This window comes from Antrostomus carolinensis, unplaced genomic scaffold, assembly GCF_000700745.2.
Source record: "Antrostomus carolinensis isolate BGI_N321 unplaced genomic scaffold, ASM70074v2 scaffold20142, whole genome shotgun sequence".
NCBI classification, from domain to species: Eukaryota; Metazoa; Chordata; class Aves; order Caprimulgiformes; family Caprimulgidae; genus Antrostomus; species Antrostomus carolinensis.
In genome coordinates this window covers 21,800-35,069 of record NW_010301844.1, presented here as the reverse complement: position 1 = coordinate 35,069, position 13,270 = coordinate 21,800, and the positions used below count along the sequence as shown (strand labels likewise).

Sequence of the window (13,270 nt, the reverse complement as noted above, 5' to 3'; positions counted from 1 at the left end):
CCTTGGCTCTGAGACCCGCCCCGTTCGCCGCGGCCATGGAGAAAGAAAAACCGTTTAAGTTGTTCGTGCCGCCGCGTCTGAGCGGTGGGCAGGTGTCTGCGGTCAAACCCCAGACCAGCACTCGGGCAGCGGGGCTGTGTCAGGTAAAGGCCGCCACCTGCCTCGCCTCGTGTGCTGTGGCTCTGGGGCCCGTTCCCGGGGACGCGGCGGGGAGCGGCCCTCCCGGGTGGGCCTCACACAAAGTCCTGAGCCTCTGTCCTGGAAAGCACACGCGTTCGTCTGTGAAAGCCTGTGCACCACTAATCTTCCTCTAAATTAAGATTGGTGCTGGGGGGGGAGGACCATCTTAAAGTCTAATTTCAAAGCCTTTTTTCTGTCAGAATTGAAGAGAATAATCTCCTGGAGCATCTGCTGTGTGTTTTACCTGTACTCCACTGATAGGTACATGTTTGATGTGGAGAGTTGACAACATATATGGGGTACCAGTGCCCTTACTGGCTTTGATTCGTTGGTCCCACCAGATCAGGTGTGCAGTGAAAATGTTCCGAGTCACAGGAATTCAACAAGTTATTTTTTCACGTTGAGGCTGTGTATGAAGTATGTTTAGATTCAAATGTGATATTCTGGCAGAAATTTACAAGACAAATTTCTGACTTTTAAAACACCTCGTAAAATGAAATTTTCATGTTAAAATATTATCAGATGTGTGTTAGAAGTATTCATAGGAATAAAGCAAAAAATAAGTATGATAAACTGGAATTGAAAAAAAATAATTTTGGTTAATGAGTCCTTTGCCCTGCAACCGTATACAGATGTGCAGTAGCTAATAAGTTCTTGTCATCAAAAGCTTCCACTTTGGCCACAGTGTAGTTTACAAAGCAAACTACAAAAGACAAACAGTTTGAAAAGCCACTGTGAAGTAAGAAGGAAGCAGGAGAGTTCCAAAGCCATTACCAATACTTTGGGCTTTGAAAATTGTAGTTAGTTGATTTATTAATGGAGAATTCTATTTTCACATTAGCTGTACTTTTTTCTGGGGTTTTATAATAATTTATAAATCTACCCATAAGATACTAATTTTTAAATTTGTGCAGGGTTTTAACAAATGCCCAGATGATGACTTTAATTTACCATTTGTAATGAGTGCACCGAACCGTAGTGAAATCACTGATTCAGGTAAGATTAAAATAAGCACTTACCTTGCACATTCTTTTAAAATTTTTTTAGTGGTGTTGACATTTTTCATGAGTCGTATAACAATTTCACAGCTGTAACACTGTTAAGTACAGTTCTACTGTTATTTTTTTTAGAAATGCATTGATCAAAATCTCTTCATGTTTCAGATGCGATTTCACAGCAAGTAAAACTTTGCTCTGAGGTAGATGAAGAGGTCAGCTAAGTATAAACTCTTCATATGTAACTTTGAGGTCCTCTTAATTTGTTCCCAAAACAGTACCTAAAGCCCTCTTCAGTAGATAGTTCAGGGCTAAAGGAAGTAGTCAAAGGGGAATAATAATTTTCTGTCTTCTGTTTAAAGCTGAATCACTTGGAAGAGGTATATGTGATTCAGTGAACATGCCTGGAAGTTAACCTTTAAATAGTAAGGTGATTTCCAAATTGTGGTTTTGGTTTATTCTTTCTTGTTGTTTTTCTTAAGTGCCTGGGGAGTCTGGGAATCAGAGGTGGTTTTGGTTTATTCTTTCTTGTTGTTTTTAAGTGCCTGGGGAGTCTGGGAATTTTAATCAGAATAAGATTTAGGCACTTAAGTATCTTTGAAACTGGTTCTGAATAGTCTGTTGAAAGTCAGAAGGACTGAAGTTGGAGAGTATTCTCTGGAAAACTGAAGCAGATTATCCCAATTGCCTTGTCTGGCTTTATTTTATCTAAACAATTAGTTTAGTGGAGTGGTTTTCTCAAGCACTTGATTCTTCTCATAGCATCTTTACCAACGTTTTTCTGCTTTAGTATGGCTCAATAAAGCTATTTTTTTTTTTTTTTGCAGTAGCTTCCTACATAAGAAGTGCTGTTAGCTGCAATGAAATGGAATATATTTCTTGCTGCCCTCCTCATGATTTTCCTATCACTGAGGACTAAACTTTTTATCCCTATCAGCTATTGAAGTACAGTCAAGACTGTAATGATATTGTGATACAGCCAAAAAGGGGGTGGCGTTAGGTGACACCATACGTAAAACAAACAGCAGAACTGCCCCGAGGGCCTAACGTACCCATTACTCTTGGCTGCCTAAGCCACTGGTGAAGCGCTGCTTGTACAGTGCTTTAAAGATGTTCTAACAGCACAAGGCTGGCTGGGTTTTCTTCCTGCTTTGTGTATGAGTTAACTGCAAAAATGTATTGCAGGTAGTCTTGCACAAGGTCTCTGAAGCTGCTTTTACTTAGCAGTATCTGTCAGAAGAGGAGGGAAATGGTATGAAAAACCTAATGGAAGGAATATTGGCTCTACTCATAATTCTAGCAAAACTCTCAAACTTTTGCAAAGTTCACAGCAAAACTATGAACTTTTGCTGGAGTGCAGTTATCTGTATCTTTAAGGTTATCTATTTATTGATGTCACTATTCTGAAGGCAGTAGGGCATTTTGCACTTGTATTTGTCTTGATCTGTAATGTCTGTTGATAAACACACAGTGGATGCCTAAAGACTAAAACTTTGGTTCTTGTATATAAACTTCTGTCACCATCTGTGGAAAAAAATTTACTCTTGTAAAGAGTATCTTCTATGAGATAAATATGTATCTAAAACACTATCAGTTAAATAGCATTTGAGATTAAATTGTGGAACCTGTTTTAATAGAATATAGAAACAATGAATGAGTTGTACTCAAAACTCTACAAAGAGGCGGAGAAGATCAAGTGGTGGAAACTGACGGTGGAATCAGAACTAAAGCAGAAAGAAAGAAAACTGCAAGAAAATAGAAAGATTATTGAAGCACAGCGTAAAGCCATTCAAGAATTGCAGGCCAGTATTGTACAACATTGAATATGTAGAGTAAAAAGAAAGTTCTTCCTGATCTAGTATGAAAATATTATTCATACAATTAAATATTAAAGTGTTGCAGAGGTTGAAGAAACCTGACCTGAGTCATCTTTGATTGTTGTGACTTTTGCTTTGAGAAATGGTTATTCTGAGAGGGGGTGTGCACATGTACTATGTGAATGTATGAATGACATACCTATAAGCATTTCAGTTGCTGGTGAATTATTGTTATTATTCTTCCATGCAAACTATAACAAAAGATGTCTTGGTGTGTAATATCAGATAAAACAGATTTCTATCTCCTGATGCAGAAAGTTACTTTTTCATGTGAGACTGGAGAAATGAAAGTATATTTCTAGTATATTTTTCAATAACAATGTGTTTTTGTATTTGTTCCTTATGAAATTAGTTTGAAAATGAAAAACTAAGTTTAAAACTGGAAGATGAGATATGTGAAAATAAAGATCTCTTAAAAGAGTAAGTAATACAGTCAAATTTCTGTGAAAATAATTTTCATACTGACAGCTGTGTGAGTATGGGAAGTTATGTATACCTATTAAATTGCAAAGGTTATTAGGGCATTTACATTGTTACTACTTAGTTATGCAAAGCACTATGCATTCCTGTGACAACATATTACCGTATCTTTCCCTCTTTTAGAAACACTGCTTCAAGGCATCTGTGTAACCTGCTCAAGGAAACCTGTACTCACTTCACAGAGAAGTCCAGCAAATGTAAATGTTATTTAAATTTTGATTTATGAAAGTAAATGTACTTCTGTCCTTCTCTAAATTCATGAAGGAAAAAAGCTATCATTCTGTTCCAAATACATCCTCTGGTTGAGATAAACTGTATGTGCTTTTGTGTTAGAGTGAAATTAGAAGTGAAGCTTCAGGTCTAATACACATGTTTTGTAGTGCTAAATCCAGAGGCTTTCTGCTGTCAGTGTGTGTTTGCTAAAAGCCTGGGAGCTATTTAGGTGCCTAAACACTGATACAGGTTTATGGCAGTGTAAGTGACCCTGGCTAGCCACCAGCAGCCACTGAAGACTTGTCAGCCCATTGACTTTTTACAGTCTCATCCAGACACCTTGAATATATTAAGACATATGAGTTGGGACTTTGTGCCTGTGTTGAGGCAGTAGAATCTCCTCTAGTTACCTTTCCCAGTTCTCTAACAAATTTCCATAGTTGGTGTTATCCTGTTTGGAGCAGCTACAGATTCGTAGGGAAAAAAGATCCAAACCCCAAGACACTACAAGTAACCAGCATTCTTCTCACTAAAATGACCAAGCCAAGACAGTTGAATAACATAAGGGTTTTAATTCTGGAGGTTTTAGAATATGTTCTTGAGATTTTATTCTATATGAAATTCAGAAGTGTTATTATCTTTAAAATTTTACTAACTTGATCCTGGATACTTAGGAAGTGGTGATTTCTTTGTAGTCTTGCTTCTCCAAACACCTGTGTAGAGATGTACTGTACTTTGATAGCTGTGTTTCTTCCTGTTCTTCTCTAAAACTGTTTTCTTAGGGGAAAAATAATTCAACTACAAGAAGAAAAGAAGTCAAAGAAAAAGATGGAGTATTGTTACAATTCTGAAATTATAGTTCTGTGATCAGGGTTGTATCTGCTGATGGGAAGAAGCTTGGTGCTAAACCTTTTATTATAGTTTTTAAAACGCTAACATTTTTGATAGTATTAACATTACTGAATATTAATGTATCAAAATCAGTGTAGCTATAGACATTGATCCAGAATTACACTATTCAAAGAAAAAGTGAGATTGGGAAGGCTGAGATTTCTTGATGTTTCAATGGAATATAAATTTTTTCCAGATTATAACTTTGGACACCCTATTTCATAATGATTTTTTTAATAAGAGCCTCCAATTCCTTTTAAAATTTATTGTGTTGTTTAAACATAATGGCTTTGACAGCCTGCATTCTTTTTCAAAAGGAAAACTTTATGCTACATTCTTACTTTGGTAGATGACCATGAAAGAGAAGAAACAAGACAACTATACATGGAACTTAATAACAATGTGGAAGTAAGTGACATAGCTTGTTGAAAGGCTTAAATGTGATCTGAGTTATGTGGTTACGCTGAGATATCAGTTGCATGTTTTGAGATGCTATTTGTACAAATAATGTTCTCTTATAAAGCGATTAGAACTCATATGTGATGCAGGAAGTCAGGTTTTCAGTCTGTTTTCAAGGGTTGTTTTTTGTATTGTATTGGGCACTTTCATTGGATAAAACATGACGGTGTTTGGTGTGTAGATCCCTATGATCTGTGTGATCTGCTTAGTATGAGGTGACTGCCGTAACTTCTGTCTTCTTTTTGTACTCTGTATCACCCAGCTGGTAGTTTCACAGAGTGGATGAGGCTGGAAGCATTCTCTGAAGAACTTCCCCTGCTAAAAGCTAGAACAGGTTGCATAGGGCTGTGTTCAGTCAGTTCTGGGGTCAGGTGTGTTAAGGTTATTCTATTAGATCATTTTATTTAATATAAAGTAAAGATGAACGAAGAAAACTAATTTCAGTTTTGTGTGACACGGAACAACAAAATTTGCTATGGAAATTGGTGATTTTCTGTGGAATAAAAAGTATAAAATGTGAATGTTCCTTGACTTAAAGAGTTTTTACCTTTTGAATTTGTAAAAGTGCAGTCTTGCCAAATAAATTAATTCATCATATTTTTGTTATTAATTATTCCGGTGTAGAAATACAAGGCATCATTGGGAGTGATTAACTTGATATTAAGCAGAGTCAGAGAGTACATGATGTAGCAACTAAGAAAAGCACAACTCCTCTGTTGTGTTAGGGATCTGCAAACATGGCCCAGTAAAAATACTTCATCCTTGAAATTGTTTAGATCTTGAGTCTTAAACTGCCAAATTTGAATAACTGTAACATTCTGTTAACTCAATATGTTTATGCTTTGAATTTTGTTTTTAAGAAAACTTCTCCTACAAATATGAACAAGCTTGTAACACTGTTTACAGCCTGTAAACAAAACTCTTCATTACTGAAAGTACTTAGCTTCATATGAATGCATATATTTAATTTTATTTTTAGAGAATGATAATGGCGTTTGAAGAGCTTCGTGTGCAAGCAGAGAACACCAGATTAGAAATGTGTTTCAAATGTGAGAATTCTGTTGATTGTGTTTATGCTGCAGGCTTAAAAATTTTGTACTTCACAGATTTTATTGCATGCAGTTTCAGGCCAGAAATATACAAAGTACTAGAACGATGACCTGTTAACACTGTTGACAGCCTGGGCCCTCTTTTATTCGTGCTGCCTGCTATTAAATGTCTGGGCCTGTTTATTGTTTTTCCACTGGGTCAGATTTGAAACTGTTTTTCAAATAGTCACTCAAAGTGTAAGCTTTGTTTGTGAAGTACATTCTAGAGATCACTACTTATTTTATGTAGTTGGTTTAAGTGATAATGCATTAGTGTATAGCTACAGGAATTTTAATTAACTATTTGCTTTATTTATGTCACTGTGCGCCTGTTTCACTGTTACATGTGTTTCTCTTAGTTTCTTATAAGAAGCTATTAAGCAATACACGGAATAATGGACTAGTTCTGTGGAAAGCTGGTACCAACATTAATTTGTCTGATTAGAAAATAATTTCAAATGTGACCTCAAGAATTACTCTTTAGGAAACAAAGTTGTACAGCTGTACAATTATAAGCAATCTTAAATTGGAATTTAATTTTAACTTGGAGTATATTTTAGCTAGTATATTAACTATGTGTATTACTATATCTCAAAAGTAAAAGAAGAAGCAGAAAAAGTGAACAAGTTTGAAAAAGAATGCAGACTGGAAGTCAGCATGAAGGAAAAGCAGGTTTGCTCAGTTTTACAATCTAGTATGTACAGCTCTATTTTTGAAACAAATCTTGTGGTTTCTTTATTTGAACTGTCTTGCTTTTGTGACTTACTGATCTATCAGATGAAAATAATTACTTTTAAAGTGCTTGGTTGTGTGTAAAATATTTCTATTTTGGAAGAATGGAAATTGATATTGCAGATGGCCTTTTGATCTTGTGTTCCTTCTGTGTTATTTATTTGGAAAAAAATGTGAATTAGGCTGTTGTATTGTAACAAGGAACATCTTAGTGTCAGAATTTAAAAGCACAATTAAACACTGAATACTCTCTCTTCTCTGTACGTATGCTTGCCTTTGTAAAAGTGGCTTGTACAGAGCATAAAATCAGCAAAGCAGTCATCACTCCTCATAGTTAAGGTGCAGTTCACATCTGGGAAGAAGGATTATAATGCATGTCAGACCCCATGCTGGTAAGAGAGTTTAGGAATCTGAGATTAGAGTAGGCTTTTTGTAGTGGTGATGAGGTAGCCGTTATGGAAGACTGATTGAGTTGAAGAAATTAATTGTGATTAGAGTTTTTTGCTTGTAAGCAGGAGTCTGAGAAGCAGAGCGTCTGTCTGTATCTGGGAAGGTCGAGGCTTGTTGGTTTTTCTGAGAATGGATGTGACATTGAAAGGTGCAATGAGTGTTTCGGGGCATCAGTAAAAAGGACAAAAAAAACCCCAGCTGGAGCTGTATTTAAGTTGGATTCTGCTAACTTTAGTGATGCTCCAATATCTTTAGTCTGTTGGAATTCATGTTTGGATTTTGAACTGCAGAGCTCTTTCATCCGCAGTAGTATGACTTGATCAATAGTTGGCTAAGACTGACCACCTTATTTAACTTGAGTGCCAGCAATGTGTATGCTAATCATTCATGGTACACAGATGACAATGAAAACCTGTCTTTTTTTCTAGACTTCTTTATGATATTATTTTAATTTTGTTAGATTTCAGTTCTTACCATACAGAGTGATGAAAAAGATGATATCATAAGAGACATCAAGACTCAGCTGCAGGAATCCAAAAATAAGATTACTGATTTGGTAGAAGCAAAAAGTAAGAGTTCTCTCTGCTGTGTTAAAATGTAATTGGTTAGAGAAGTATAGGAACCAGGGTCGCTATAACTTTATCCTGTTACTAGTCAGCAGCAGAATTTTGGAGCCTTGCAGGCCATGTTTTTGTTTGGAACAGAAGCTGCTGATGTGGGATCAGGACTAATAGTGTAGTATGCGTATGTATAAAATCTGTGCCCTTATTTCATACTAAAGGTTTTGTCTTTAGGCTTAGGCTACACCCTGGTTTTGTATTGACATGACAGCTTCTTTATGAGGGATTTTTCTTTTCAATAAACTCTAGGGGGAACATGTTATACTACTGTAAAGGTGCCATATACCCTGTTGTTCCTTTTCTGTAACAGAAGTAAGTTTTACCAGGATGCTGTATAACTCTGCCCCTGTTCTGGAGATTTCTCCTCTTTCAGTTGGGCTTGTATAGTAAACATGACATGATAATAGATAAAAATGGTTTTTTCCTGGTTATTGGATTGATTTGTTTCAAATCAAGTTAGTGAAGGGTCTTCAAAGTACAATATTTGTTCAGTAGTCCATCAATAGTAGCCTTTTTCTGTGTTGAAAAAGACATTTTCACATCTTTGCCAAATAACTCCCTAAATGTTACACATTTCAAATGGAATCTTATTTGTAAATAGGCGAAGGTTTGACTGGGACTGGAAGTGTAACTATTTTTGAAGGGTTCTTTTTTAAGGGTGAGTCAAGCAGTGAGAGCTTTTGTAGACTTTGGGGAAAACACATTGCTTGTTTTGCAAACTTAGAGTCAGGTGCCTCTTAGGAAACTTACTTTTCAGAACTTGATTTTCAGTAATTTTAAGCCATTTATATTAAAAAATATTTATAGTATAGGATGCAAGTACCTTTATTCTTTAGAACTGAGGCAATTTTCAGCCTCCCCTTCCCCAGGGAGTGGGGAGGAAAGTTTGTGTTGTTTTTATGCCAGATACATATAAGTGGCTGCGTTTTGTTAAATTTTATAAATACATATAATTTTATATTTTGGTTACTGTTACTTAGTAAGTTGAAGAATCATCTTGGATGCTTTGTCCTTGATATATAACTTGATTAAGTTATAGGAATGTATTTATCTGTAAAATAAAAATGGAAGCATTTTCTAGTAAATATCCTATCTTTCTTAAATGTAAGCCTATCTCTTTTTGCTTAGGACATGAAGGAGAAATGTTAAAGGAATCCCAGATCAATCAAGAACGTTTGAGGGCAGAACTGGAAGAAGCCAAAGTTTCATTGCAAAAAACAGAGGTACAGCTTGCTTATAGTTTTCTAGTATAAATAGATGAGTAATTTAATAAATAATTACTGATTCTTTAGATATGAAACAATTGTATCTGTTTGTTGCAAAACATGTTTAGAAATTCTGTAATTTTTTTGTAGGTTACTCAAAAGAGCTTAGAAAGTGAATTACAGAGTGCAGTGAAAGCATTAATTCAGGTCACTGGAGAAAAAGAAGCACAGGTGGAAGAATGTGAAAAAACTAAGGCTTTACATGCATCCCTGAGAGAGGAGTTTGAGACTTCGATTTCCAATTTGGAAAGCTTGCTGCAAAAAGAGCAAAAGAGGTAAATTAAACAGTTTAAATGCAAAATTATTGGTAAAATATTAGATTACTGAGCTGTTGGGAATAAAGCTTATGTTTAAGATCACATCTGTGATCTGGTGTAATTATATTTTTTTTTTTAATCACTAGTAACTTTGTCCTTCACCTGGCTGGTTATTTAAATTACTAGCTCTTGAAGATGGTTATGCTCTTTGATTTTGTGTGGATGCAGCTCTTAGTTAAGAGAGCAGTAACCTCATTTAGTATTTGACAGTTCTTTATTAATGGAACATTTAGCAAGGAAGATGTTCTTCCGTATGTGATAATAGTTCTGTTTAATGCCCATGCCTATTATTAATGTATTTCAGGTTTTCTGTAGTTTTAAAAAATTATGTATTTGTCAAAGAACCTGATAGCAACTAAAATCAGCCTTTCTAAAAATGAGAACAGAGCAGTGAAGTTGTATTTAAATACATTATCACAGCTGAGTTTTGCAAGAAACAGTGATTTTGGGTACGTGGCATTAAGGTGTCTTTTAAGTCGTTGCAGTTTATGACAAATCCAAGAACAAAGGGATATGAAATTTGTTTTTGTGACACACTGGTCTAAATGCAGATAACTTAATGTAATTTTTTTTTCAGTTGTGCTGGTTGTTATTGGTCTATAAGAAAGCAAAAGATTTCCCCCCTCCCCTGACTTTAATAATTCTATTTTTAAGAAATACAGATTTATGTTTGTATATATTTGTTTACTTTTATGTCTGCTGTTCCAAAGTTGTAAAAGTGAAATTTTATACATGTTGCAGGCAGATATATTGCCTGTCTGTTGAAAGGCAAATGTTCTTAAAATGCTTGTGGTAAGACTTTGTCTTATTGTGCTTTAAGTTTCAAGTGTAGTGCTTTGTACTGTACTTATAGTTACCATTTTCTTAGGTTAGAGAAATATGAAGATGAGTTAAAGCTACTTACCTTGGAGCTCAGAAATAAGTCTGCTCAACTGGGTAAGATCTGTAGAAAGAAAGAAAACAAGTTAGGCAGTAATAAAAGTGTTTTCTGAAAATAGACTGTGCCTATTGCATGGAAAAATGGCTTTACAGTTTTTACCCTGTTCCTGTTAGGAATGCTTACATTTATTTTTCCTCATTTGACTCCCTTTTCTTTGTTAGTCATTGTACCTGGCAGCAGTCAAACAGCCGTGCTGTGCAGACCTCCAGTAGTAAGCCCATACATGTATGGATTCTCCTGGAAGTCATTCTAGTCTCTCTGCACTCTTCCAGTTAAGACTGATAGCACTACAGACCTGTCTGTTTCTTTCATATGCTGTGATTTCTAGATATGTGTTTTAGCCCCCAGAGTGAGATCTATCTTTAGCATTGTTTTCCCAGTGTGTAGTGTATGCCTCTAGTCCTGATATGATAGGTGAGAAATATAGTTTGATGTCCTTGTATGTGTTGAGGGCATCTAAAGATAAATATTCAGAAATTAACTGATAATGCTTGTCTAGAACAAGGTAAGATGTGACCTGTGAGAATTCCAGAACAAAAATGAGTTTGGTATCCAGTCCTTGCAAAAAGATAGCAGTGGTGGGAATGTGCACATAGGAAACATTTTGAAGTTATTAGTAAGTGGCTTCCTATTTTGGCATATCGATGTGAATATCTTCAGTAGTCTAGATTGGTTGTTTTTCTGGAAAAATGCAGATGCATCAATACTTGGAGATTACTCCTTTGTAAACAGTCTTACAGTCTGTGGTTTATTTGAAGCCATGATTGTGGAAAACATAATAGGCTCTGAATTTTATTTAAGACAAATTATGAATTTCTCTTCAGATACATATTTGCTAATGTATTTCTGAATCATGCTTTTAACTCTACACTTAGATTAATTTAGCTTTATAAGTTCTGAAATCAATCCAACAAGTTTTGAAAATTGGGTACTGCAAAGGGATAAATGCTTTATGTTGTCTGCTAAATATGTAAAATTATTTTTATTCAATTAACTTTACATGTGCTGTAGAAGAGATGACTAAACTGAAATGTGACAAAGAAATGCAACTTGAAGAGCTGTCAGAAACACTGGTAAATTTTAATTTTATTAGTCTCATGGCATTTACTTTCCATATGAAGTCTCTCTTGCTTATTAAGTATCTTAAATGCCATATATAAACACTATCTAATATGCCTTAATGTTGCTACTAAATTTTCTTACCTGTCTTTTAGATTATTTCATTGTTTTCTTTGAAGGACTTGATTCTTTCCACTGTTTTTCTTGTTTTGTTCTGCTTTGTTTTAATTTTCCTTGTCAACATTTCTGGTCATTTCCTTTGTCATTTGCACCTATTCAAATGCCATTCCCTCTGGACATGAAGATTGCCCATTTTTAGTTTTGCCTGGTACTCACTCTTCCATCATTCTGAACCTTTTGGAAAAATACTTTTTTTGTGTGTGATTAACATAATCTCAAACCTTGTGCGTACCTCTCATAAGAAATTTAACGCTGAGGGATCAACTAATTTTTGACAGTAAAGATAATTCCTCAAGTTGCTAGCTTTCTTCATAATAATCTTCAAAAAATTAAACATTGTAGAAAGCTTACATCATTTTAGTGTTTAAAGGAATAACCAAGCTTCTGGCACCACCCAGAAAAGGCAGTGGAGTTTGTGAAAAGGTTGTATGACAAAATGAAGAAACTAATAAGCAATTTCATAGGTTTATTACATCACAAATTGTGATTATTTTGCTGTTTGTGGGATGTTATGTCCTTCATATTGCAGTGTTTATCTAGAAAGCATTGTGTGCTGTGCTGATGTATGTCCCTTGTCAGAGAAAACATTTCAGAGCCCACAGAAAGGTCTTTGGGGTTATAACACGCTGTTCCACATATCCCCATTATACTGGGTGTTCTTTTCTTACTTACAGGGAAGTTTCCTGAGGTAAAATTAGCTCTGGTCTCTGTGAACCCTACTGAACTGTGACACAGGCCCATTTTCTGTTACAGAACTCTAAGCTATATGAAGTACACTTTTAGTTCAGGATTATTTTAGCCAGGATCTTGTATTTACAAGCCTTAACAAGAAACTGCATCAGCTAAAGTAAGATAGCATGAAACCATGAAGCATAAACACATATGTTTGTTCCTTATATACCGGGTATTGAATTTTCTAAACTGAGTTTCACAAATGTTCTGAAACAGGGAAAAGTTGAAGGACTTCTAGTGAAGAAGAGCGAACTTGAGGCTACTGTAGAAAATTTGCAGGAGAGAGAAGAAGAAACAAAAAATGTTCTACAAATCAGAGAGGTCTGAATAAAGGGTGATAGTAACATGTTTTTATAAAGAGTTTTGTTACACATTGTCACTTGTACATAAGAAATATCATATAGTCAGACTAGTGCTCCACCCAATGCACTGCTCTCCTTGAGACAATGACAGCAGAAGATACTAGTAGTAGAGGAGCCTGACTATTATCTGTGGTGGGTTCTCCTTACATTCCTGCAGTAGCTGTATTAAGGATATTTGAGGACACATCCCTGTCAGTTGCCTTTGCTGTCAGTTTATGGACTCGATCACGTTCACTTGTCTCACCTGTTTTTGAACCTCCTCAAACCATTTGCCTCCATAGCCTTCTGTGATAAATTCCAGAAGTTTGTTATGTGTTGTGATTAAAAAGTAATCTCTCCCTCCCTCTCTCCCTCTTCCTTCCCACCTCCACCATCAACTGCCTTCCAGTACCTGTGGTATCAGTATATCACCAATTATTTGGAGGAAACA

General features: G+C 35.6%; 1 protein-coding gene across 1 annotated transcript in view; it reads left to right on the top strand.

Annotated features, from left to right (window-relative positions):
• Positions 1 to 35: 35 nt before the first annotated feature.
• The window catches only part of SYCP1 (synaptonemal complex protein 1), a 24,162-nt gene continuing 10,927 nt past the window's right edge, over positions 36 to 13,270 (top strand). Inside the window, exons 1-15 of the mRNA XM_029083934.1 lie at positions 36 to 143; positions 1,095 to 1,176; positions 1,344 to 1,390; positions 2,813 to 2,977; positions 3,405 to 3,472; positions 3,656 to 3,729; positions 4,986 to 5,044; positions 6,075 to 6,144; positions 6,782 to 6,855; positions 7,826 to 7,934; positions 9,114 to 9,208; positions 9,341 to 9,525; positions 10,436 to 10,503; positions 11,519 to 11,580; positions 12,695 to 12,799. Coding sequence (XP_028939767.1) covers positions 36 to 143; positions 1,095 to 1,176; positions 1,344 to 1,390; positions 2,813 to 2,977; positions 3,405 to 3,472; positions 3,656 to 3,729; positions 4,986 to 5,044; positions 6,075 to 6,144; positions 6,782 to 6,855; positions 7,826 to 7,934; positions 9,114 to 9,208; positions 9,341 to 9,525; positions 10,436 to 10,503; positions 11,519 to 11,580; positions 12,695 to 12,799 — 1,371 coding nt within the window. The remainder of the gene's footprint in view (positions 144 to 1,094; positions 1,177 to 1,343; positions 1,391 to 2,812; positions 2,978 to 3,404; positions 3,473 to 3,655; positions 3,730 to 4,985; positions 5,045 to 6,074; positions 6,145 to 6,781; positions 6,856 to 7,825; positions 7,935 to 9,113; positions 9,209 to 9,340; positions 9,526 to 10,435; positions 10,504 to 11,518; positions 11,581 to 12,694; positions 12,800 to 13,270) is intronic.